We start from the raw sequence: 27,788 nt of genomic DNA, 5'->3' as shown, positions 1-27,788 counted from the left end.
CTCTTGCTATGAAAGAAATTCCCCTTTTGCTCTTAATTAGCTTTACAACTTATAAATCAAAGAATGTATCTAATGTTGGTAGGGCTGTGAATCAAGCACATATTGAGATTTTTAAAAATATCTGTTCTGTTTCTAAGTTTTACTAAAAACAAATTGCATTTAGTACAAAACCAATTCCAATATTCTTCAAAAGTTTCTGTTCCAAACCTTCCAGTTTAACAATGAGAATAGTCTAATGTCCCAGCAAAACACCTTTACATCAGTACCATAAGCTTATTAAAGAAACAAATCCAGGTCTTTAGGCCCCTGTGAAATAAAGACAAATCAGATTCCATTCTCAAAATACTAGGCAGAACATTCCACAAAATTTGAGTAATAACGAAAAATGCATGAGACGAGTTTAGTTTGCATAAGTAAATATTTAGGTCACTTTTTATCCTCCCCCCCCTTTTTTTTTTTTTTTTACAAAAGTGTAGCACTGCTTTTAGTGTCGTCGTTGTCGGTAACAGCTCCGATGCTCATGAGCGTAAGATTATAAGAATAGCCTTACTGGGTCAGACCAATGGTCCATCAAGCTCAGTAGCCCGTTCTCATTATGGTCAATCCAGGTCACTAGTATCTGGCCAAAACCCAAGGAGTAGCAATATTCCATGTTACCAATCCAGGGCAAGCTGTGACTTCCCCCGTGTCTTTCTCAATAACAGACTATGGACTTTTCCTCCAGGAACTTGTCCAAAATTTTCATAAAACCAGCTACGATATCCGCTCTTACCACATCTTCTGGCAACGTGTTCCAGAGCTTAACTATTCTCTGAGTGAAAAAAATTTCCTCCTATTGGTTTTAAAAGTATTTCCCTGTAACTTCATCGAGTGTCCCCTAGTCTTTGTAATTTTTGATGGCGTGAAAAATCGATCCACTTGTACCCGTTCTACTTCACTCAGGATTTTGTAGACTTAAGTCATATCTCCCTTCAGCCGTCTCTTTTCCAAGCTGAAGAGCCCTAACCGTTTTAGTCTTTCCTCATACAAGGAGAGTTCCATCCCCTTTATCATCTTGGTCGCTCTTCTTTGAACCTTTTCTAGCGCCACTATATCTTTCTTGAGATAAGGAGACCAGAATTGAACGTAGGAGCTGTTACTGCTGCGGCCAGTGGCAAAAACCGTGCAACGCTTTTTTAAAAAAAGGGGGAGAGGGGTACATTTGCATAACATTGATTTAGTGCATCTTTTGCTTAAATAAAAAGAGTTCATTATGATCCATACTCAAAACAAAAAATGTGTTAAATGCAATAGAATTACACTTTTTAATTTTATTATCCTGCACAAACAGTTTTACTTTTATTGCAGTTTAACATTTTTAGCTGCCTTTTGTTATAGGCCTATTTAAGCCTTTTGGGAAATTTGCCTTTCAGTTTAGGAAATTAAATTTATGGCAGAAGTCAGTAGCTGTTCTGATGAGTGTAAATGCCTAGTGTCCAAGCCAGTATAACTAATTTGAACATGTTTACCTTGCAGGCATGATTTTTAATGAACAAGATCAAGAGGTGAGAGACTTGGGATATCAGAAGCATTCCTTCAATGTTCTTATTAGTAACCGGTTGGGCTACCATAGAGATGTGCCAGATACAAGGGACCCAAAGTACGTCTTTCACATTCTGTCTCTCACTGTTCTGTATTGTCGTTCCTAATGTGCTTTTGTAGTAGCTGCTAAGAATGGCAGGTTCAAATCGATGCTTCTTCGTCTGTTATATTTAGAAGCCAAGGCTCACTTGCTAAGAACTAGGATTGTTGGTTTAGCAGCCAGATGAAAGCGGAAGGGATAATGACGGGTACCTTAACATGAGGATAAGTTTACCAGAAAAATATTCAATTATACATTGAATTTTATCACCTGGCCCATGCTATCAAAGTGACACAGCAGTCCTAATAGCAAAAATGTTACTTCATTTGCAAGTTAAATTTATCAAAAATTTGGAAGATGTAATATTTGAGAGCTGCTGTTCCTTTTTAACTCATGGATAAAACAGTGTGGTTGCCATTTTAATCCACTTTAAAGGCAATAAGTAGAAATTTAAAAAAAGAAAAGTTTATATACCTTTTATTATTAGATTATCTTAATACATTTTTTGACTAGCTTTCAAAGGCAAAACCGTCAGACCAGAATTGAGCAAAAGATGACAATATCCGAATATGTACTGTATGTGCAACATCAAAGTATTCCAATGACCATTCTCGGAGAAAGATAAGGGTGGGATGGTACAAAACAAGAGAAATGGATGAGTGACCAGAAGGTGACAAGGCAGTACAGTGGTACCTTGGTTTATGAGCATAATTCGTTCCAGAAGCAAGCTCGTAAACCAAAATACTCGTATATCAAAGCGAGTTTCCCCATAGGAACTAAGGGAAACTCGCTTGATACGTTCCCATCCACCCCCACCCCTGAGGCCAGCGGCGCTGCTCTACCCCCCCAAGAACTGGCATTGCTCTCCCCAAAGGCCCCCCCCCCGTGTGATCCGCCAACCCCCCTGCGATCCGGCACCCTCCCCCCATGATCCGGCATCCCCCCGATCGCTTCACACTTCACCACCGCGATCTGAAATCCCCCAGCACCCACCCGAACACGTTGTTTATCCCCATCTGGCCGGCGGCACCGGCACCAACTCACAGGACATGGTGGTGCCGGTGCCCAAAAATCTACGCCTTCTTTGCTGGGCCTTGAGCATCTGCGCATGCTCAAGGCCTTTGAGTTCACGCCCTCTCTGAGATTCTCGGAGAGAGTGTGAACTCGAAGGCCTTGAGCATGCGCAGATGCTTAAGGCCCAGCAAAGAAGACGGCGCAGATCTTCGGGCACCGGCATGTCCTGTGAGTTGGTGCCGGCGGCCAGATGGGGGGGTAAGCAGCGTGTTCGGGTGGGTGCTGAGGGATTTCAGATCACGGCGGGGGGGGGTGACGTGAGCGGGGGGGAAGCCAGATCACAGGGGGGGAGGGGGCCGGATCATGGGGGGGCGCCACTCGCAAATCGAGGCAAGCTCGGTTTCCGAGGTGCCGATTTTGCAAATGTTTTGCTCGTCTTGCAAAACACTCGCAAACCGGTGCACTCGTAAACCGAGGTACCACTGTATTTTATAGTGATAGGAAACCCAGATTAGAGAATGACATGTGGACAAATTTGTCCCCACAGGAATTCAATTTCCCCATCTCATCCCTGTGAGTTTTGTCGCTGTCCCTGCCCCATTACTATAAGCTCTGCCATAACTGCACAAGCCTCGAACACTTATGATTTTAAAATGTTGACGCTTGTGTAGATGAGGACAGAATTTGCAGAAATGGGGCGAGGACTGGAAAATGAGTTCCTGCGGGGACGGGGAAAAATTTGTCCCCCGTGCCATTCTCTAACCCAGATCGCTGTTAAGATGTCTCTTGTTGGTATCAACATATTTCAGCATCTTAACTTCAAAGGTTTTAGGTTCCCAGGCGCCATTTATAGAATAGCGTTGTTTGGTGCCAAGATCAACGCCAAATTTTGGGCGCAAAGTTTTACACCAACTGAAACCTGGTATAAATTGTCGCACCTAAATTAGGCACAGATGGGCCTTATTCTGTAACATTGGGCACAGATTGCCAGAATGTCCCGATCCGCTCATGGCCATGCCCCCCCCCCCCCCTTTTCTGATCTGCTTTATAAAATTTTCACCTGGATCCTGACACCTAAAGATGAGCACTTAAGTTTAAATTGATAGTAATTAGTGCTGTAATTGACTATTAGCACCCAGTTAATGGTGCTAATTGACTCGTTTGTCAGTTAAAATTTGCATGCAAATTAGATGAGTGTTCAAATTTGAGCGTGCAATTAGGATGCTGGTGTAAAATATTATCTGAATTTAGCTCGCACCTTTTTCAGTAATGGTTCACGGTGAGTTACATTCAGGTGGTAGCTTTTTGTCCTGTACCCAGAGGGCTCACAATCTAAGTTTGTTCTTGAAGCAATGGAGGGTTGTGTCTTGCCCAAGGTCACAAGGAGGCACAATGGGATTTGAACTGGGGTCCCCTGGATTGTAAGCCCAGTGCTCTAACCTCTAGGTGGCTATAATACTCTCTTGATTTATTATAGCAACTTTAAAACACAATACCTCATGAAATAAATACAAATAAATATATAGAACTAATATTTCCATCCTAAAACAGTTTCTCCACCTAGTCCGTGCATTCTACTCTCTTCTAGAAAAGGCTTAGGTGAAAAGCAAGCTTTTAAACTGTCCCTAAACTTTAGGTAATGCCTTTGAAATGTTACTTGTTGTGGGAGTGGAACAAAAAAGTTCTAATAAACTTGTTTTGGGAGGGCAATCTACCATGTTGGGGCAAAAATCCCAAGACTGCCCTCTCTCTCTCACACCAATGTAAAGGTCTTTTAATAATGATATACAGAGAATCTCCCCCAAGACATCTAAGAACATAATCAGCCACTTTTTCTTATAAATGTACTGGCTCCAACATATTCTGATATATTCTTAAAAATTATTACTGTAGGAAAATATGCCTTCAAAAGCCTGCATTTGAACTTTTCAGTTAATGTTCTACTATCCTCATCCTATCCAGCTTGCCTTCTGAAACCAAAGCAAGTCAAAATAAGGCATTTCATAGCTTGGGGTTCTCAAAGTAAAAGGCTTGATCTATTTTGCTTCTTGACAGAGAAAATGGAGTTTCTTATCTGTAAAGCAGTTTTCAGTAGATTGTATGTACACATTCCCATATTCTTGAGGAGGTAATTCTTAAGCTCGGCAAATTTCTTTGAATCTAAGAGCCAGTGGCTGAGACCTCTCTGACTATTTTCTCATTCCCTTCTGTTGTCCCCCCTGAAGTTCAAGAGTGGTAGAGAAGGGAATACACGCCAAGGTATGCAGAAGCTCTTGTGAAAGCCTTGATTTCCTAAGACCCTTTCCCCATTCTTTTTGCAAAAAAGGTAAGTAATTGGACCCTTGGGTACCATTGTACATCACAGAGGTACTTAACCCTTTTCGAGATTGCTTATAAACCTTATTTATCCCAGGACAAGCAGGCATGATATTCTCACATGTGGGTGACGTCATCTACGGAGCCCCAGCGCGGACAGCTTTTCAAGCAAACTTGATTGAAGTTTCAAGTTTGCTATGCTGCACCACGCATGTACATGCCTTCTTGCCCACTAGAGGGCGCATCCCCACCTCGTGGTCCTCAGTTCAGTCTTTTCCGCGGAGCCAGAAGCCCTGTGGAATTTGTGCTCTCTTCTATTTTGCCTTCTGACACCGCGGCTGAGTGTTTTTTTCTCGGTCGCTGTGCTTACTTTGTTTTTTTATTTATTCGTGTATAAGTTTTCGTCAAAAAAAAAAAAGTTTTTCGTTCGGCTCCGGGGGCTCCCGGTAGCCGCGGCCGCGGGACCTCGTTCGTTCCCGGCTGTTTTTTGAGTCCATGTCCCGTCCCTTGACGGGCTTTAAAAAGTGCACCCGGTGCGATTGGCTGCTTTCGATCGCCGATCCCCACCAGTGGTGCTTACTTTGTCTGGGTCCTGAGCACCCGACCGACTCCTGCACTCGGTGCTCTACTTTTCAGCAGAGAGCTCTCCGCCGCCATCGCGCTCGAATGGCAGAGCTCTTTGCTGTGGACCCCGCGGCGGGGAAGGCCTCGGCCTCGGCTTCGGCCCCGGCCTTGACCTCGGCCTCGACTCCCTCGACCTCGCCCCGACAGCCCGCTTCGTCGAAGCCTGCGTCCTCGACCCCGAAGTCGACGGCGGGTAAGTCCTCACTTCCTTCTTCTGTTCCAGCCTCGAAGAAGCCATCCTCGGGCTCATCGACGGGGGCGGGTGGGTCGTCCTCGGCCCCGCCCCGAGCGTCGAAGTCGGGTGCCCCGTGGGAATACTCGAGACCGAGGTCGCCCTCGAGGGAGCACCCGCCGGCCCCAGATCTGCCGGCTATGATGGGGGTTCCCGTCTTTCAGGTCTTACTCCGTGCGCTCATTGCCTCGGAGCTGTCCAGTGCCCTCGCGCACCTCCAGCCGACTTCGGCCTCGTCTGCCCCGGCTTCGGCAGCCTCGGTCTCGGTTCCCTCGACTTCGGCCCCCGGGGGGGCTTCGGCATCGACCCCGACCTTGCCCTCGACCTCGGTTGACCAGCCTGAGCGGAGCGTGCGGCCTCAGGACAAGGTGCGAAGGGTTCGGAGGATCTCTTCCTCTTCTTCCTCGTCGAGGTCCTCCCGGGGCTCCTCGCTCTCGGGTCGGCCTCAGGCGAAGCGTCGGCCGAGGAAGCCCAAACGTCAACGGGCCTCTCCCCGACGACGCGGTCGGTCCTCGCCGACCGGGGCGGAGACCCTACGGGTCTCCGAGCTCCGCCTCGATAATCCGAGGCTTTTCCGTTCCTCCGAGGTTGAGTGTTCGAGGGACTCTTCGCCGAGACGGAAGGGGCGTGCCTCAGTGCCTCATACCCCGGGGACTTCCCGCAGGGGTTCCTCGTGGCATGGGCGGTCCCCGACCCCATCGAGGTCGCTGGGTGCGGCTTCTTGGGGTTCAGGGTCTGGCACGGGTAAGGAACCTCGTTACTCCCGTGAGGCTTCCCCTTCTTTCTTGGCGACGTGGGCTTCTCGATCTCCCTCTCCGCCTTCGAAGCCCTCCTCCTTTTCTAGATTTGTGCTTGATATGGGGAGGGCTTTGGACCTTGATCTGGGGTCAGGTTCTCAATACACGAAGGAATTTTTGGAGGAGCAGGATTTGCCCTCTCCCTCCAGAGAGACTCCTCGTCTGCCTCTCAACAAGGTTCTCCATCAGACCTTCCTGAGGAACTTGGACTCCCCTCTTACAGTCACAGCGGTTCCATCGAAGATGGAGTCTAAGTACCGCACAGTCCCTTGCAAAGGCTTCGATAAAGCGCAGCTGTCCCACCAGTCGTTGCTGGTGGAGTCGGCGTTGAAGAAGTCCCAGCCTTCTAGGGTCTCTGCTGCGGTCCCCCCTGGGCGGGAGGGACGGACCCTGGACAAGTTTGGTCGTCGCCTCTATTCCAATTCCATGATGGCTGCCAGGGTCCTTAATTACGCATTCACCTCGTCCTATTTAAGGCAGATGGTGAAGGCGTTGCCCCGTTATTATGGGGTCATGCCGGATTCCCATAAGGGGGATTTTGGTGCCTTTATGGCCAATTTGTCACAGCTGCGTCTCTACCTTTTTCACGCAGTTTACGACGCGTTTGAGTTGGCCTCTCGTGTATTCGCCTTTGCGGTGGCGATGCGCCGTCTCACATGGCTCCGTACCCTGGATATGGACCCGAACTTGCAAGAACGTCTGGCCAATCTTCCATGTGTTGGCTCAGAGTTGTTCGATGAGTCCTTGGAGGCGGCGACCAAACGCCTGTCTGAACAGGAGCGCTCTATCGCCTCATTGGTCCATCCTAAACCCCGGGCCCCGCCGCAGAAGCCGTTTAGACCTCCTCCGCGGTGATACCCGCAGAAGTCGACGCCGGCTTTCTCGAGGCCTCCGCCCCGGCGTCCCCCTCAGCAGGGCAGAGCGTCCCAACCAAAGCCTCAGGCGCAAGGGGCGTCTAAACCGGCTCCGTCTTTTTGACGTGATGCGCGGATGGGGGCGGGCCCCCTCCGCACTGTCGAAGGACCCCCTTCCCATCGGGGGCCGATTGCAGGCCTTTCTTCCAGCCTGGGCCGAGATCACGTCGGACGCTTGGGTGCTCCGGACCGTCTCCGAGGGTTACTCGCTAAACTTCTTAGCCACGCCACCAGAACATCCGCCGGGGGCTTCTCTTGGCTGTCGAGACCAGCTTCCTCTTCTCCTGTCGGAAGCCAGGTCCTTGTTGAGCCTTCGGGCGGTGGAGCCGGTGCCCCAGAACCAAAGGGGACGGGGGTTTTACTCCCGTTACTTTTTGGTCCCCGAAGAAGACAGGGGACTTGCGCCCCATTCTGGACCTCCGGAGGCTCAACAAGTTCCTTGTCCGGGAGAAGTTCCGTATGTTGTCCCTTCCAGTCCTGTACCCTCTGTTAGAATCGGAGGACTGGATGTGCTCCCTGGACCTGAAGGAGGTGTATACTCATGTTCCGGTGCATCCCGCCTTCCGCAAGTTCCTCAGGTTCCAGGTGGGGGGGTTGCACCTCCAGTATCGGGTCCTCCCCTTTGGGCTGGCTTCGTCCCCTCGAGTCTTCACGAAGTGTATGGTGGTGGTCGCAGCGGCCCTGAGATCTCGGGGGCTGCAGGTCTTCCCCTACCTGGACGATTGGCTGATCAAGACGTCCTCCAAGGAAGGGGTTATTTCAGCGACCCGTCAGACTATCATCTTCCTTCAACGTCTGGGGTTCGAAGTGAACTTCCCCAAGTCTCAGTTGTGCCCGGCTCAATCCCTTCAGTTTATCGGGGCCGTGCTGGACATGGTTCGCCTCCGTTCGTTCCTCCCCCCGCCACGGTTGGAGGCCCTGCTTCGATTGAGTCGACAGGTTTCGCTGCTGCCCTCAGTTTTGGCGCAGCGCCTGATGCTTCTGCTCGGCCACATGGCGTCGACGGTCCATGTCACTCCGTTCGCCCGTTTGCACCTGAGGCTTCCTCAGTGGACCTTGGCCTCCCAGTGGCGTCAGGATCGGGACCCAGTCTCCTCCCCTATAACAGTGACTCCTTCCTTGAGACGCTCGCTCCGTTGGTGTACCAACTCTTCCAATCTTTCCGGGGGTTTGCTCTTTCTCGTTCCTCCGCATCGCAAGGTCCTGACCACGGACTCTTCGGAGTACGCGTGGGGGGCTCATCTGGACGGTCTGCGGACTCAAGGTCTAAGGTCGGCAGAGGACCGGCGTTGTCACATCAATGTTTTGGAGCTTCGTGCCATTTTTCTGGCTGCTCGAGCGTTCTGCCACCTGCTGCACGATCAGGTAGTCCTCGTGTAGACGGACAACCAGGTATTATGTGAACAAGCAAGGGGGAATGGGCTCTTGGTCCCTGTGCCGGGAAGCCCTGCGCCTTTGGGAATGGGCTGTCTCCCAGAACATCTTCCTGCGGGCGGTTTACATTCAGGGAGAGAAGAATTGTCTGGCCGACAAACTCAGTCGTCTCCTCCAACCGCACGAGTGGTCGCTAAACTCCCGAGTTCTGCACGAGGTCTTCGACCGCTGGGGGACTCCTCAGGTGGATCTGTTTGCCTCCCCGGAGACTCACAAACTGCCCCTCTATTGTTCTCAGATGTACTCCCCGGACCGTCTCGAGGCCGATGCCTTTCTGCTCGACTGGGGAGGGAGGTTCCTTTATGCGTTTCCTCCTTTCCCTCTGATCTTGAGGACGTTGGTTCATCTCAAGTCGTCCAGAGCCACTATGATTCTCATTGCGCCTCGCTGGCCTCGTCAGCACTGGTTCTCCCTGCTCCTTCAACTCAGTGTCAGGGAGCCTCTGCTTCTGCCTGTTTTTCCCTCTCTGCTGTCTTAGAGTCGGGGTTCGCTGTTGCATCCCAATCTTCAGTCTTTACATCTGACGGCTTGGTTCCTTTCCCCTTGACTTCACCGGTTTCTCAGTCTGTGAGGGAGGTTCTGGAAGCCTCGCGCAAGGTCTCGACTAGGCTTTGTTATTCCCAGAAGTGGACCAGATTTTCTTCCTGGTGTTCCTCGAACCATCTGGATCCGAGTTCAGTTCCGGTGTCTTCGGTTCTGGAATATTTGTTGCATTTGTCCAAGTCTGGGCTGAAGACAACTTCCATTAGGGTGCATCTCAGTGCTATTGCTGCTTTCCATCGGCATCTCAAGGGTCGATCTCTCTCTCTTCATCCTCTGGTGATTCATTTCATGAGGGGTCTAGTGAATATTAATCCTCCTCTGAAACCTCCTCCTGTAGTTTGGGATCTTAATGTGGTTTTGGCTCAACTGATGAAGCCTCCCTTCGAGCCTATTGACAAATCTCATCTTAAGTTTCTCACTTGGAAGGTGATCTTTTTGCTTGCGCTCACGTCTGCTCGTTGGATTAGCGAGCTGCAGGCTTTGGTTGTGGACCCGCCCTTTACTGTGTTCCATCATGACAAGGTGGTTCTTTGCACCCATCCTAAATTTTTACCTAAGGTTGTGTCTGATTTCCACCTCAATCAGTCCATTGTTCTTCCGGTGTTTTTTCCGAAGCCCCACTCTCATCCTGGTGAGGCGGCGCTTCACAAGCTTGACTGTAAGAGAGCGTTGGCTTTTTATCTTCAACGCACCAAGTCTCATCGGAAGGTTCCTCAATTATTTTTGTCCTTTGATCCTAATCGGTTGGGACGTCCTGTTTCCAAGCGCACCTTGTCCAACTTGTTGGCTGCTTGTATTTCTTTTTGCTACGCTCAGGCTGGTCTCGAGCTACATGGTCGGGTCACGGGACATTACGGTTCGAGCGATGGCAGCTTCTGTTGCTTTCCTCCGGTCTACTCCGGTGGAGGACATCTGCAAGGCTGCCACTTGGTCTTCGGTTCATACTTTCACCTCCCACTACTGCCTGGATACGTTATCCAGGAGTGACGGCCGGTTTGGCCAGTCTGTTTTGCGAAATCTGTTTTCCTAAATTGCCATCCTCCCACCTGCCTTTTTTTGGTTGGCTTGGAGGTCACCCACATGTGAGAATATCATGTCTGCTTGTCCTGGGATAAAGCACAGTTACTTACCGTAACAGGTGTTATCCAGGGACAGCAGGCATATATTCTCACAACCCGCCCTCCTCCCCGGGGATGGCTTCTTTGCTGGCTATGGAACTGACGAGGTGGGGATGCGCCCTCTAGTGGGCAAGAAGGCATGCACATGCGTGGTGCAGCATAGCAAACTTGAAACTTCAATCAAGTTTGCTTGAAAAGCTGTCCGCACTGGGGCTCCGTAGATGACGTCACCCACATGTGAGAATATATGCCTGCTGTCCCTGGATAACACCTGTTACGGTAAGTAACTGTGCTTTACCCGTTCACTACCCAAGTTTATTTTAATCATTCCCACAATAAATAACTTCCTTTTTAAAAAAAATATATTTATTTATGTTCTTTTACAAGTTGAATAAACAATACTTGAAAGGAAATATAACAATTTAAAAAGGAAACAAATAGTAAAATTGTAAGATAATTCCAAACTAATGACTATGACTAAAGTCCACATTATAGAGAGAGAAAATCAATCAGGAAATAATACTAAATTGAACCAAATTACAGAGCACTGTTGGGGTCAATTAATAGCCTGATTGGCAATTTCCATGCAAGTCTCTAGAATTCTTGTAGTTGCTTTACCTTCAAGGAAAAATTGTAACTGATCAGGTACATTAAAAATATATCTCTTTCTAATCCCTTATTTGTCCCTTTTTGTCTTGAAGAAGTTTTAAGCTCTGTTGAGCAGGAAATGTCTCATACTTGTTTGTATACAACTCTGTGTACATCTAGTTGCACTATTGTAATAAATCTTGTTCTTCAGTACCCCCAAACTCTAGTCTTCACCCAGTTTCTCTCTCTCACCTTCACAGAGTTCCTCTTTCTTTTTCATGCATTCTCATGTACCACCTCCTCCATGTAACCAATCAGCCTTCTGTCTCCCCCTGGACAACTAATGGGTTTCCTGTACCATTCAGACACTGTCATCATCTGTTTCTCCCTCCCCATCTTGTCTGCAGTTGCTTTGGTTACCACTGAAGAAACCATATTCTCCTGCATTCCCCTCCAGACAGTTCAGCTCTTTAAATCTAGCGGCGTTCAGCAAGATAAGTGCTTTTTTTGAAAGTATAGGCACTATCTTTCAATGTTGAATAAGCAAATGAATTTAAATAGTGAATAAGAAAATGAATTCAAATGTTGAATATGAAGTTAAATAATTAAATCTATTAAAAAAAGTTTTAAAAAATTTAAAAACATATTAAAAAAACTGCTAATTGGAGTTTGGGCCGATGATTGAGATATTGACCACCAAAAAAAAAAAAAACCCATCTCACACACATTCAGGCATGAAATCCCATGGTGACCTGACCTGATAAATGGTATTTGTCAGGCCTTGCTCTACTCCTTGCCAGTTGTCTTTCCTTTGTATGCTATATGGAGAAAGCAGTCGGACATCAGAAGAAGGTTGGACTCTACTGAGGCCCTAGGTGGACTTCAGCTGTTTCCCCCCTCCTGCCCATGGTATCAACCTTTTCTTTCCTCCTCTGAAATCTAGCATCTCCCATTCTTCTCTGCAATCGCCCAAAGAAATTCAACATCTCCCTTCCTCCCCTCCAAATGGCCAGTATCTTATATCCCTCTCCCTCCGTCTTTTGTATTCCATCCTTCTGTTCCTACCCTACCTCCTTCCTGTCTGGTCTGAAGGTTAAAGAAGAATGAGCACTGCACCTTTATGGTAGAGACCTGAACTCAAGTACTGCCGTGTCCCTACCCCTCCCAACAGGGATTGAGAGGGACACTGGTGCACTTGAGTGTAGGCCTTTGTTTACAGGACCACACAGTGCTCACTCCTGTTCAAGCCTCAAGCTGGCCCGGGAGAGGGTGGGGAGGCATATTGGTCGGCTCATTAGGGAGAAGGGAAGTGGGGGGATGACTTTTTCACTCACCAGCATCATGCTACCACTCTTGAAATCCTGCCCCCTAGTGGATATCGAGTCTACCTAGTGCCAGGATCTGCCTTAGACTCTATGCACTTCCTGATATTCTTTTATACTAATCAGCTTTGTGTCAGTACACCCATGAGCTGACTCTGAAAATTGTCCAAACCTCTCTTAAACACATCTAGGCTAACTGCTTTTACCACGTCATCCATCAGTGAATGCCAGTGTAACTGTTCGTCGAGTGAAGAAATATTTTTCTTCAATCTTTTCATTAGCATGCTTGAGGGGAAGAGCATTTGCTGGCAATGGATATTTACCCTTTCTTCTGGGTGCCCGAAAGCACACTTTGTGTCACATGCTGGATTTATAGGTATGGAGAAGCAGGAAAGTAAACTATTTGGGGGGGGAATAGTTGCCTCCAAGAACCAGAACTTTTAGCTTTTGAGTCTGTATTTTCAATGCTGCTGTGTAAATGTATTAACAGTTTAACACAGTGATGGGAAAATTTGTTCGAAGAGAGAATATATTCAAGTTCATGGCTTTATAAAACTAAAATAATTCTTGTTTTCATGTCATATTGATCCTTGTGGGAAATTTCCTGCATTCTGCAATACAATTGTTGAAACAGTCTTTTTTTTCCCCCTTATTTTTGCTGTATTCTTATGTTTGCAGGTGTGGAGACAAATTCTACCCATCCGAGCTACCCTCTGCCAGCGTTGTTGTTTGTTTCTACAATGAAGCATTCTCTGCCTTGCTTCGGACGGTACACAGTATATTGGATCGCACTCCAGCAAATCTTCTTCATGAAATCATTTTAGTAGATGACTCTAGTGAATTAGGTGAGGAAAAACATGCACAGACTGAAAATTGAGTCAGGGTTGCATCAGTAGCTAATTCCCCTATCTACTAGGATTACTTTTAGTGAGGTGCTCTGGAAGGATGGCATTTAACAGCTGGTGGAATAGTTTCACTATCTCCTTTTGGTAATAACTGTGGAACAAAAGGTCAATTAATTTCAGTCTAGAAGATTAACCCAGATGAATCTTTATGCAGTCTTTCTTACAATGAATTAAGTTTCTTTGTCCAAGAATAGCTTCCTCAAACTAAGATCACTGCAGCCATGGGTAGCTAGTACAAATAATAGAGAAGATGATATACTTCAAGGAATAAACACTAAGCAAATGTCTAAACCTTCTGGTTGATCTCTGTGCCATCTGTTAGGTGTGCCCCTTTTTACCACCTAATCTAATCAGATCTTTAATTTGTGAATTGCACTATACCTACAGAGATTCAAGGCAATTTACAGAACAAGAGAACCCATGTAGAACATGGGGAATATACAATGGTGAGGCATGTCAATAACAATGTTTAGGAAATACATATAGTAGCAACAAGATATTCAGTCGGTTATTAAGCACAATTAGGAGACTGTGTAAGCAACCAAGGAAACACGTGGAGGGGCATAATCGAAAGGGACGTCTAAGTCCGTTTACGTCCATCTCGCAAGTCATCCAAAGTTAAAAAGAGCTTAAGACACATTTTCGAAAGATACGTCCAACTTTTTTTTACTTTCGAAAATCGTCTAATTATACGTCCTGCCGATCTGATCGTCCAGGCCGCTAAATCGTCCATCTTTATACCACATTTCCGTCCAACCTTCCGTCCAAATCCAAAACGCCCAGAACAAGCCTTGTTGGACATGGGAGGAGTCTGCAAAGTGATGGACTGAACACCCAGACAGGGCACCTAAATAGTGGGGTACCTTACAGGGCACTGCTGTGAACTTCACAAAAAGGGTGCCATAACATCTCTTCACTACAGCTCCCTTATAGGTCACGATGAGCCCCCCAAATCACCTCCAGAACCCCTAGACCCACTTATCTACCACCCCAATAGCCCTTATGGCTGCAGGAGCCACTTATATGCCAGTAAAAAAGGGTTTTGGGGATGTATAGGGCAGTGCACATGTTTCAGTCTCAATGCAGTGATTACAGGGGCTTTTGGGCATGGGTCCTTCTCACCCCCAAGACGACTTAAGCTGCCTCTGGGCTGGACGACTAGGCTTTCCTATGCCAGGCGGCCAGGTGATGATGGTCTGGAGGATGAAATTTAAAGTTGTGAATAAAATTTTTATGGGGGTGGGGGGGGGGTTGGTGATCACTGGGGTAGTGTGTGAGGGGTCTGTGTTATGTGTTTTCTGTGCTTATCTGGTGGTGTTAAACTTTCGGTTATACATGCTGTACGACTAAGTCTAAGCCGGCCCAAGTCCCACCCAACTCCCGCCCTCGACACGCCTCCCAAAACGCCCCATTTAGCTTTGGATGTTGAGCGGCACTATGAAGGCCTAGGTCATTTTTAAATACGTCCAAAACACAGTTTTATTATCGGCGCTTGGACGTTTTTGAGAAATGTTCGTCCAAGTGCCGACTTAGGCCGGTTTTTGGACGTTTTTCTCTTTCGATTATGAGCCCCATAGTAGTTATAGGAATAATACAATACTTATTTCTGATTGCAGATAGAATAAAACCTAATTAAGAATAAAGGTAACCAACCACAAAACTTTCTGAATTAAAGTTTTTAGTTTTTTCCTAAAAATCATATATTGAGGTTTTTCCTAATAGCAAGTGGGAGAGAATTCTAATATAAAGCATCTTGAAATGGAAACAACAATTTGAGTTTGGTCTTAGATGTTATCCCATGTACTAACAGAAAATATAAGTACACTTCCCCCTCCCTATTCGCGGTTTCGACACTTGCGGTTTCACATATTCTCGAGAGACTACGGGAACTCACGGCAGTCATTTCCTATTGGCGATCTGCACGGGGCAGGAGTGTAGGAAGATCGCTCCTGCCCCAAAAGCCCGCTAGACCACCAGGTAAGGCCAGGATGCCGGGGGGGGGGAGGCGGTAGGGAGGCGGGGGTGGGTCAGAGCTGGACGAGAAGTTATTCGCGGTTTTTCTCAATTTGCGGTCCAGCTCTGCCCCTATCCCCTGTGAATACCGAGAGAGAAGTGTACAGTGCTTCAGTAGAATGCAAAAGTCTATATGTAAAGGATTGAGTGAGCACAATCGGGAGGCAACACTTGGAGAGTCGTCAAGATGTCAAGTCGTCCTTCCTAAGAAAATAGAAACATCAGACCTCTTTTTTTTTTTTAAATGCCTATGATATGAACGTGTTGTAGATTTCATTATTGGATCTGGTGGCATCTGCTGAGCCCTGAACAGGCAACTGCTGACTTTTCCAGTGATTGCAGGGATTTACTTGGAGTCCTGTGCTATCTCCTACAGTGCAAGTGGTAGGAGTAGTTTCAGGGTTGTGCAATGCCTGCTGATGACATCATCCCCCCACCTATTTCTTTTCGCTAACATGCTGCCACTGGTTTGCGTAATACGATGTTCATACAAAACTTTGTGTGTCATAATTAAAAAAAATCCTTGGTGGCTGGCTCCACCTAGATAAGTGTTGCCCTTTTCTTGGTTCATAGACAACCCCGCAAAAGACAAAGGTGCGCGCTGACAACTGAGCGCAAGACGGAGGCGTGCGCCAAAGAAAATTACAGTTTTTAGGGGCTCTGACAGGGGGTTTTGTTGGGGAGCCCCCCCAGTTTACTTAATAGAGATCACGCCGGCATTATGGGGGATATGGGGGGTTGTAACCCTCCACATTTTACTGTAAACTTAACTTTTTCCCTAAAAACAGGGAAAAAGTGAAGTTTTCAGTAAAATGTGGGGGGTTACAACCCCCCAAACCCCCCAAAACGCCCCCACAATGCGGCGCAATCTCTATTAAGTAAAGTGGGGGGTTCCCCCCCACGCCCCCCCCCGTCGGAGCCCTAAAAACAGTAATTTTCTGCGGTGCGCGCTTCCGCGCTGCGCTCAATTGTCTACGCGCGCCTTTGTCCCGGCGCACTTTTGACCTGACACCCTTTTCTTTAAGTGTGTTTTGGCATAGTTCACCCTAGTTATGCACACTAAGGGCTCCTTTTACTAAGCCGCATTAGGGCTTTAACGCGTGGAATAGCGCGCGCGCTAGACCTTAATGTCAGCATTGAGCTGGCGTTAGTTCTAGCCGCGTAGTGCGTGTTTAGCGCGCGCTAAAATGCTTGCGCTAAAAATGCTAATGCAGCTTAGTAAAAGGAGCCCTAAATGATTTTGAATAATAGGGTTTTATGCTACAAAAAAATTTTTGTTCAGCACTTGTGGATAAAGCACTTATGTGGTAGGTAGGAGGATTGTAGCATAATTGATTACAATATTTGTATCCAGGATGTGAACCTGGAATAATATATAGATCATAAGAGGTCCTGTGATCTGATCATCCAGTATAGTATAGTATGCTCACCTCGAATCCCAAGTGAAAGATTTATATAACTTTCTAGATGGAACCTTTTATAAAATTGATATAATATGACATTTTGATGAGGATTTGTTGGAATGAGTGTAGAATGGCACATCAAAGGATTTTTTTGAATTATGACACACAAAGTTTTGTATGAACATCGTATTACCCCTTTTTTCTCTATATTGTAACGGAGCCGGTACCTGTATCTTCAGTGATGCCGGTCTCCGCTCACCTGAACGCCCCCTCGACGTGCTTCCTTTAGGAAGGAAGTCCCGCTGGAACACTCTTCATAACTCAGTAGATATAAATGATACAAAAAAAATAAGTTCATGTAGCAAAATCAGTTGCTTTATTGTAAATAGGAATGAGGGAGTCTGTTTTCTCACACAGTCCTGACTCCACAATTATAGAGAAAGTCCATAAACAAAAATATAGCTGAATCCAAAACACAAGGCTCAGCTATCACCTTACTGCAGGAAAGTAAAGTGTTCATATAGTTCAAATAAACATCCAAAATGCAGGTTCATTAAACTTCAATAGTCTTTTAACCATATAGCAAGCACTGCTGGTAGTGCTGTAATCAAGCCCTGGAGTTCAGCTGGCTTCTTCCCACTCAGTTTACCTGAACTGATGTGGGGGGAGGGGAGTAAGTGAATCCACTATAAAACTTTTCTGAATAACAGAATGCCATGAATGGCCCCACTAACCCTCCTAGATGGATAGTGGATTCTCCCCAATTATCTCCTCACTTCCCTCAGGTAATTACCACAGCCAGAAAGAACCTTAATTAAACTTCTGGACTTCAGGTATTCAAAGTTTAGCACAAAAAGAAAAACGTTTTTTTTTTCCTTTTCCTCCTGCTTCCCACAAGCAGGGCCGTCACAGTCAGCACAAGTCTCTTAAAGGAATGCAAGAATCAAACATCCATTCTCACACAGCGTAAACCCCAAACCCAGGAGGATTATAAATCTTACAGCTCTCAGCCCTGCCACTTAGCTCATTTCCATTGGTACCTCTTCAGGCAGGCTGACAGTTTCTCCAAACTCCATGGGTTCCTCTCTGAGTAACTGGCTGGTCAAAGGGGCTGTGTCAGGCTCCTGCATTTCCCAGTCCTGAGATTCTGGAAAACCTTCAGCAGGAGAGATCCTTTCCAGGTCTGGCCCTGAGCAGACTGCCCTTCTCCTTCTCAGAGCTGTCTCTAAAGTACCTAGGGGAATCTGACCTGCCCTGGAAGGGGGAGGAGCTTTCTGACGATTTCCCCTAGCTATCTTTGGGAGCTTAATCATCCCCTTCAGCTGGGAGAAGTCAAGGGAAGGGAGCTCTCTCTGAGATTCTTGTGGGCTGTCCCAACTTTCCTCTTCACCTTCCTGGAGCTCAGCCCTGACTGAATTAAAGGGCCAGCTAGATTTTTCCTTAGGCTTGGTCACAATCCTATCCCCGTGATTTGCCCTCTGAATCACAGGACCAGGCTTGACAATAGCCTGCCCTGGCGAAAGCTGCATTTTAGGGATAGGATTGTGACATACCCTCACCTTTAAGGGCTGCCCATCCTGGGATCCTAAATCCCTCTCAGTCACAGTCTGCATTCTCGATAGACTGTCCACATTCGTACTCAACCGCCCTGGCCGATGCAGTACCCGGAACCGGAACGTCTGAAGGGCTAAATACCACCGAGTGAGACGAGAGTTGTTGTTCCTCATGGTATTCAGCCACTTCAGCGCAGCATGATCGGTTATCAAAGTAAACTCCCGTTCTTGTAAATAATATTCCAGGGTCTGCATCGCCCATTTCGCAGCAAGACACTCCAATTCTACTGTCGCGTAATTACGCTCATTGGGGTGTAGCTTCCGGCTTAAATACAACACCGGGTGCTCTACCCCTAGTACCTCCTGACTCAAGATCGCCCCTAATCCAGTGCCAGAGGCGTCTGTTTGCAGGATCAGAGGTTTGGCTAGATCAATGGACCTCAGGACCGGGTTTGTACACAAAGCCTTCTTGAGGTCCTCTAGTGCCTCTCGGCCCACCCCCTCCCATCTCAGCGTGTCTGGCCTATCTTTCCTCAACATATCAGTGAGGGCTGAAGCACGGGTGGCGAAGTTGGGTACAAATCGCCTGTAGTACCCAACAAGGCCCAGGAACCCTCGGAGCTGTTTCTTTGATGTGGGGCACGGAAAGTTTCTCACACATTCAACCTTATCGATGAGGGGCCTAATTTGCCCTCTGCCCACCATGTACCCCAGATACTTCACCTGTCTTTGCCCTAGATAACATTTTTTTGGGTTGACAGTAAATCCCGCCAACCGCAATGATTCTAAGATGGCCCTGACATGCCTTAGATGTTGGCTCCAATCCTGGGAATGTATCACTATGTCATCGAGATAGGCATCAGCGTAGGCCTGATGCCCTCTCAGTACCTCCATGACTCCTCTTTGACATGTAACCGCGGCCCCATGAAGGCCGAACGGCATGCGCCGAAACTGATAGAGGCCCCCAGGGGTGCTGAATGCGGTCTTAGGCCTAGCACTGGACGACAGCGGAATTTGCCAATATCCTTTTGTGAGGTCAATAGTGGAGAGGTATTGGGCCTGTCCTAATTGATCTAAGAGCTCATCCACCCTGGGCATCGGAAACGCATCAAATTGCGATATCTCATTAAGCTGCCGGAAGTCAATACAAAACCTGGGGGTGCCATCGGCCTTGGGAACGATCACAATAGGACTTGACCAAGGGCTCTGGGATGGCTCGATCACCCCCAGGGTTAGCATTTCCTCCACCAAATTCTGCACCAATTCTTTCTTTTTTTCTGCTAACCTATAAGGTTTTACCCTCACTATCCTCCCCGGGGTAGTGAGTATCTCATGGGTCACCACTTTGGTGCATCCCGGTACTGGGGAAAATACATCCTGGAAGTCCCGTACCAGGGTCTCAAGCTGTTTAGCTTGGTCCTCCGCTAAACCGGTCCCAATATTGACCCCTTCGGACTGCCTTAAATCAGCTATTTGAGGCCCTAAATCCTCGTCTTGCTTCTGTTCAGCTATCATTGCCAACACCTCTCTTTCCCGCCAGGGCTTCAGAAGATTAACATGGTAAGTCTGTACCCTATTCTTCTCATCCCTGACTCTATAGTCTACCTCATTGAGCTTTTCCACAATCGTGACGGGCCCTTTCCACTCGGCGAGGAATTTGTGGGGGTCCGAGGGTATGAGGACCAATACCCTATCTCCTATTTTAAGTTGACGGGACTTAGCAGTCCGGTCATAATAAAACTTTTGCCTATCTCTACTCCACTCCAAATTGTCCTTCCCTATCCGCGCCACTTGTGCTAGTCTCTTCCTTAACTGAGTCAGGTAGGATATAACATTAGTCTCCTCCTGCTCCTGGGACCCCCACTGATCTCTAATAATGTCCAAAACTCCGCGGGGGGTTCTCCCATACAGCATCTCGAAGGGACTGACCCCAAGGGAGTCTTGCACTTTTTCTCTGGCCGCAAACAATACTAACGGGATGAACAGGTCCCAGTCTTTCCTATCCGGGCCTGTCACTTTTTTTAACATCTGCTTAAGTGTCTGGTTGAATCGTTCAACCAACTCATTGGCTTGTGGGTGGTAGGCTGAAGTTTTTATGTGTCTAATTCCAAACCCTGTCCAGAACTTCTCCATTTCTCTTGACAAGAAATTACTCCCCTGGTCAGTAAGTACCTCCTTGGGGAATCCTACCGTGCAAAACAGCCCTACCAATTCTTTCATAATAGCCGCCGAGGAAGATTTCCTCAGCGGGAAGGCCCATGGATGCCTAGTAGCCACATCCATGACGACTAGAATAAAATTATGCCCCCTAGGAGTCCTCTCTAGCGGTCCCACCATATCCATGGCTAACCTGGCTAGTGGTTCCTCTACCCTAGGGACCGACACTAACGGGACCCGTGGGGGTTTCTTGAGGGATAGTTTTTGGCAGATGGGGCAAGACTGACAAAAACGTGCCACCTCCTGGGATAGGCTCGGCCAAAAAAACCTCCTCAAAACCTGAATTTCGGTGGCCTCTGCCCCTTTGTGACCCGCTAGAGGATGGTCGTGCGCAGATTGCAATATCAACTTGCGAAACCCTTGAGGTACCATTAGTTGTTCCTGGGTCTCTTTCAAGGGCGGCCCTCCCCTCAGTCTATATAACAGTCCCTGCCTTATGCGAAACCGAATCTTCCCCGGGATAGGTACAGAGACTTGCTGCCAAGCTTCCTGGAGCGAGGCGTCGGCCTTTTGTTCGGCCTGAAATGTGGGGAAAGCCTCTCTAATATCCTGGGGAAGCCAGGGTATTTCCTTTAAACTGGTAGCCTTCCTTAAAGCCTGACTCCTCTGATGTTTCTGCAGTTTTTTCTGGGCGGAGGTTTGTCTAGACTGTCTCGATGAAGGACTTCCTACCACCTCCCCTCTAAAGGGAAAAATATGATCAAGCCCTTCCTCCTCCTTAGTCTTCACCGGGTCCTGGGAACGTGTCCCCACCAAGCCCTGTCTGGCCCTTAGGCACTCCCCTAAACCTTCCCAATCTCTACCTAAAATCAGGGAATAGGGAGCTTTGGGCACAATAGCTAGATCTACCCTGTAGACCCTATCTCCATACAACATAGTCGTTGGCCGGAGAGCATACCTGAGACTATCTCCATGCACACATCTAATGACCACCGTTCTTTCTTTCCCCCTTATCTTTTCCCTTGGGAACAGGCAGTGATACTGATCAGCCGCCACCATAGATTGGTCTGCCCCCGTATCTATTAGGGCCATAACCCGTTTTCCAGCAATTGAAACAGGAAGTTGGTATTCCCGAGGGTTATATTTATCTGGCCCCCGTTCGGCTACTGGGTCTTTCCTGGTCCCACAACTTCGTTGGACATGCCCCTTTTCCCCACAGCTCCAACACCGCAGAGGGCTTCTCTTAAGGGTCTTCCTAACGCGGGTGTCTCTTCCCCCCTCCTTAGGCTGCCTTGAATAAGGGGCGGGATTTACTTCAACCTCGGGAGAGGGCCACAGACTGTCCAACCAGTCACCCTCTACATCGTCCCTAACCCTTTTCCCCTGGGGTTCGGTCCTTTGAGCCGCGCCCTCCCTGGGCCTCCCTAACCCTGGGTTGGGCTCAGGACCATCCCTGCCTTTAGTTATGTCCAGCAACGGAAAAAGGCTCTGTCCTACCGCAGAGGAGCTGTTCTGGTCCACTGTCGACATAGTGGGAGTTTCGGCCCCCGGTGGTCGTAATAACTGTCTCAGGGCCTCGGCCTGGGTGTCCATCACCCTCATCCACTCCTCATGCTGTCGTACTTGCCCTTCTTGCTTATGAGTCCATTCGTCCTGGCTTGCTTTCAGGGCGGCCTGTAGGTCCCTGGACTGGCTTTGCCTGTCGTCCCTCAGGAACGACACCCACGGCTGTGGCTGGTCCATCTTGGCCCGACCCCTGGGAAAAGACACAAACAGAGAGACCAACCCAAGTGCGGTACCAAAATAACTGGGTAGCCAATCCCCTCACCCCCCCTGGTTTAGTAGCTTACCAGAGAGCAAGGTGAGTCTCCGCCTTTGGTTTGTAGGCCTCCTTGGCCCCCAGTCGCTCACTGCGTCTCTGTCCTCCAAAATAGACGTCCGGAACTCCTGAGGTTTCTTCCCCGACTCTGGTTCTCTGCCGGAATAGCTGGACTCCCCCGGACACTTGCTTCCACCGCACCGCCGATTGGAAGACGTCTGGAACCCAGCTCCTCGCAAACAGGAACCAACACAATAAACTAAAAAAACAAGCTAAAGAAATAAATCATTCAAAAGTCCAAACTTTTTTTTTTTTTTTTCCAAAAAAAATTTTCCCCAAAGTTCACTGAATGTCCAGCAGGAGGCGCACTATCCCACTCCTGATACCACTTGTAACGGAGCCGGTACCTGTATCTTCAGTGATGCCGGTCTCCGCTCACCTGAACGCCCCCTCGACGTGCTTCCTTTAGGAAGGAAGTCCCGCTGGAACACTCTTCATAACTCAGTAGATATAAATGATACAAAAAAAATAAGTTCATGTAGCAAAATCAGTTGCTTTATTGTAAATAGGAATGAGGGAGTCTGTTTTCTCACACAGTCCTGACTCCACAATTATAGAGAAAGTCCATAAACAAAAATATAGCTGAATCCAAAACACAAGGCTCAGCTATCACCTTACTGCAGGAAAGTAAAGTGTTCATATAGTTCAAATAAACATCCAAAATGCAGGTTCATTAAACTTCAATAGTCTTTTAACCATATAGCAAGCACTGCTGGTAGTGCTGTAATCAAGCCCTGGAGTTCAGCTGGCTTCTTCCCACTCAGTTTACCTGAACTGATGTGGGGGGAGGGGAGTAAGTGAATCCACTATAAAACTTTTCTGAATAACAGAATGCCATGAATGGCCCCACTAACCCTCCTAGATGGATAGTGGATTCTCCCCAATTATCTCCTCACTTCCCTCAGGTAATTACCACAGCCAGAAAGAACCTTAATTAAACTTCTGGACTTCAGGTATTCAAAGTTTAGCACAAAAAGAAAAACGTTTTTTTTTTTCCTTTTCCTCCTGCTTCCCACAAGCAGGGCCGTCACAGTCAGCACAAGTCTCTTAAAGGAATGCAAGAATCAAACATCCATTCTCACACAGCGTAAACCCCAAACCCAGGAGGATTATAAATCTTACAGCTCTCAGCCCTGCCACTTAGCTCATTTCCATTGGTACCTCTTCAGGCAGGCTGACAGTTTCTCCAAACTCCATGGGTTCCTCTCTGAGTAACTGGCTGGTCAAAGGGGCTGTGTCAGGCTCCTGCATTTCCCAGTCCTGAGATTCTGGAAAACCTTCAGCAGGAGAGATCCTTTCCAGGTCTGGCCCTGAGCAGACTGCCCTTCTCCTTCTCAGAGCTGTCTCTAAAGTACCTAGGGGAATCTGACCTGCCCTGGAAGGGGGAGGAGCTTTCTGACGATTTCCCCTAGCTATCTTTGGGAGCTTAATCATCCCCTTCAGCTGGGAGAAGTCAAGGGAAGGGAGCTCTCTCTGAGATTCTTGTGGGCTGTCCCAACTTTCCTCTTCACCTTCCTGGAGCTCAGCCCTGACTGAATTAAAGGGCCAGCTAGATTTTTCCTTAGGCTTGGTCACAATCCTATCCCCGTGATTTGCCCTCTGAATCACAGGACCAGGCTTGACAATAGCCTGCCCTGGCGAAAGCTGCATTTTAGGGATAGGATTGTGACAATATATAGTTTTATATTGGGTATGATGGAATCTTAGGTCTGACTTCTTGTTTCTCTTTCTTATGTTAATTTTCAATAAAAAAGATTGGAACTAAAAAAAAAAACAACCCAAAACTGGTTTGCGTAAGGCACAAGTAGAAGGCAAGCGCCCCTTAGTGAGCTCCTTGGAGAGCTTTTTAGGGTGTTTGTTTTGCCTTTGTTGTGATTATTTGATACTACAATGTGTTTTAGGAGGGGAAATTGTTATTCTTGTAGTAATGGGATTAGAGCGTTATGGTGAGTTCCCTTCAATACACTTGACCATATAATTCTGTTATCTAGATTGATGGAAATAGGAGTTTGTAATGTTGCTTTACATTGGTATAAATCTTTCTTAGAAGATAGGACCCAGAGTATAGTGTATTGATTTTAAATTATCTAAACCAAAAATTTTGAAGTATGAGGTACCCCATGGTACCTTATCACCATTACTCTTCAATCTTTATGTTGGCTGGTTATTGATACTGCCTTGAAATTTGGAAAACGTATTCATTCATTGGCGGATGACATCCAGTTGTATATTCCATTAGGATCTGCTCGAGATAGTCAACTGGAGAAATTAATTATATACTGGATGGTGTCAAATAAATGACAATTGAATGCAGCAAAAATGAACTTTTATGGATCTGTTGTGGTAATTTTTTATTTATTTCCTCACCCTTCTCTGTTATGAGAAGGATCTAAAATAATGGTAAAAGATCACATTCGTAGCCTGGAAGTTTTGTCAGATGTTGGATTGATGTTTATTCACATTTCTCAGTTGGTGTCTACTTCTTTTTACTATCTTAATCAATTATAGAAGATTCATGTTTATTTTGCAGAATCTGATTTTGCTCAGTTACTATATGCTTTGTATTTTTACTTATAGATTACTGTAATGCTTTATTTGTTGGATCCTTTCTTGTTCTTTATTAAATGATTTTTATTGAGCACAATCAAATAACTTTCAACTGGACCATTCAAAGGTTACACCCATTGTATTTGTGAGTGTTCAAAATAAAGAATTACAAAACAAAAAAAAGAAAAGAATATAGTCCAGTAATGAACAAAATATAAGAATAACAAAGCATTGCTTTTTTACCTCTATGTTTCCTATACACCCCACCACAAATCCACAGTATGCATTGGAACAATAATGAACACAAAGGTTGAAGATTCTAATATGGGCCATTGACGTCAAGATTGCCCAGAAAGGCTCCCACACTGCCTGAAACTGTTTTCCTTGTGGCAAATGAAGGTCTTTTACATAAGATCAATCTAATGACAACACATTTATCATATTAAGTCTGCACTACTGCAAAATGGAGGACAATTGTGATATTTATGTTTGCAAGATACACTTGAGAATCATCAAGGATGACTATTTAATAAAATGCTTAAGGCCTTTTTTGAGTGACCTTGAGCTCGAATAGAGACCAAAGATACACTGTGCAGAGGGTTTTATTGTCATGTTCCAGATAACAGGATAGGTAGGTATATATTTGACTCCAAATGTCACTATAGTGGGGCATTTCCAAAACGTGGCTCAGGATCACCTGCCATCTGCCACGCTTTGAGCATGAGTCTACTGTTGTAATATGAAGCAGGAAGGCCTTTTGAGGCGCCACATATTATTTTCATAATAATTTTATTGCATTTCCCATAGGTTCAGGATGGAAAACAGTGTGTGAATTGCATTTTCTATGACGTTGTCCATTAATTGGAATCCCAAATCCACTGCCCAGCTCCACTGAATTTTGGAAAATCAGTCAATGTTGAATGTTCTTTGAGATACATATGATGAAATCTAAAGGGAACCTTCATTTGGGATCCTAAGGAAAACACAGATGATAGTAACTCCTGGACATCAGATGTTAAAAAATTAACTTTTAATGTGGCGATATAGTGATGTATTGGAGATGAGCAAAATGAGTAATCTGGGTTTGTCAATATCAACAAAATGTCATCTGCAGAAGCCAATGTTTTCAATTCATGCTGTCCCACCACTAAACCTTTTACCAGAGCTTTTCTTCTGAGTGTGCACAGCAAGGGCTCCAGAGAGAGAACAAACAATAAAGGAGAGAAGGGACAACCCTGACGAGTTCCCTTCTCTATAAGAAAGGTATCTGTTCCGATTCCATTTATTGCCACTCTGGTGACTTTATACAAAGTTTCTAATGCTGCTTGAAACCAGCCTGTGAGTCCTACATAGTCTAGCGTATGAAACATAAAGTGCCAGATTACATGATCAAAAGCTTTAGCAGCATCTGGGCTTACTAACAAAGTAGTGATATTGTGCTGCTGACTATAAGAAAGGACAAGTAGGGCTTTTCGTACATTCAGGACCGATTGTCTCCCCCCGATAAATCCCACTTGGTCATTTTCTACAAGGCCAAGTAGCTAATTCAACAACTTCAATAGTGATCCCCCCATCTTCAAACTCAGTATTTTATAGAATTCACTAGAAACCCCATCCATTCTAGGAGCAGAGTGCAAACTCAACTTTTTAATGGTGTCCAGATTTCTGTAAGGGGGGGGGCAATCAATGTTCTGCACTCCTTCAACAGTTAGCTTAGGGAGACCGATTGAATTAAATAGTTTGTGAATATATCAGTTCAAAATTCAGCATCTGCCTTATATATGGTTGTAAAATAATCTAAAAAGATTTGATTTGTCTTCTATTCTGGATGCTATTGAACCATCTTTACGTTTAAGGGATTGACCCTTCCAAGTTTCACCACATTAGCTAAAAGTTCACCCGGCTTGTTACCAAATGTATAAAATTGTAATTTTTTATAAAAGTGCTACTTTCTGGTACGCTCATGTAATAAAGAGTTAGTTGTAAACTGAGTTGACAAAAATATTTCTTTATTCTTCTGGGTAGGCCTTGCACGGTATCTATTCTTAGTTTTTGCTAAGTGCTGTTCCAAAGCGATTATCTCAGAAGATATTCTTTTGTTCCAATCTGCCACATATGATATCCCCTCTTAGCACTACTTTCTCCGCTTCCCAGAATAATATGGGATCTTCAGCATGCTGAATGTTATGTTCACAATAAGATTCCCATTTATCCATTAAATATATTTAAAATCTCTTATCTTGATAGAGACATGAGGGGGAATTTCCAAGACTGCATCTGCTGATAGTTCGGATCTCCTTGGAGATCTATCCAGATTGGAGAATGATCTGAAATGGCAAGAGGGCCTCTGTGGGCAGAAACCACATCTATAAATACTGTAGCTGAGACAAAAATATAATCTATCCTTGAGAAGCTCCCACGTGCCCTTGAGAGATTGGTATAATGTTGATTGTTAGGGTGAAGCAAGCACTATGGGTCCACTAAGTTTAATGTCCAACAAAAGTAGGACAATGGCATGCCATTTGCCCCCAGTTTGAGCTGATCTATCCATCTTGGGCTCCGATAAAAGAATGAAATCTCCTGCTATTAAGAGAGCACATTGTCCTAAGGAAGAGGTACAATGAGCTGTTAAGTTAGTGAGGAAACTTGTATCATAAATATTGGGACCATAAACCTCCATCAGATTATATTTCCTGCCCTATAAATCAACTCCAATTAACTCTTTAGATTTAATCTTTGTTTTTGCCTTGTATTGCAAGTTCTTTCGAATTAGAATGGATACCCCTCTGTGCCTCCCACTCAAAGAGG

General features: G+C 46.3%; 1 protein-coding gene across 6 annotated transcripts in view; it reads left to right on the top strand.

Moving 5' to 3' along the window:
• Nucleotides 1-27,788, top strand: part of GALNT11 (polypeptide N-acetylgalactosaminyltransferase 11) — a 116,716-nt gene that overhangs the window by 30,087 nt on the left and 58,841 nt on the right. For 5 of the 6 annotated variants that reach the window (XM_033931666.1, XM_033931669.1, XM_033931667.1 and 2 more), the window contains exons 3-4: nt 1,516-1,639; nt 13,202-13,368. In XM_033931666.1, coding sequence (XP_033787557.1) covers nt 1,516-1,639; nt 13,202-13,368 — 291 coding nt within the window. Of the gene's footprint in view, nt 1-1,515; nt 1,640-13,201; nt 13,369-25,787; nt 26,972-27,788 lie in introns of those variants that run through there. The other variant, XM_033931672.1, reaches the window with a different exon arrangement.

Source organism: Geotrypetes seraphini, chromosome 2, assembly GCF_902459505.1.
Source record: "Geotrypetes seraphini chromosome 2, aGeoSer1.1, whole genome shotgun sequence".
Lineage (NCBI taxonomy): Eukaryota > Metazoa > Chordata > Amphibia > Gymnophiona > Dermophiidae > Geotrypetes > Geotrypetes seraphini.
Note: the sequence above shows the minus strand (reverse complement) of the source record. Positions and strands in the feature narration are given on the sequence as shown.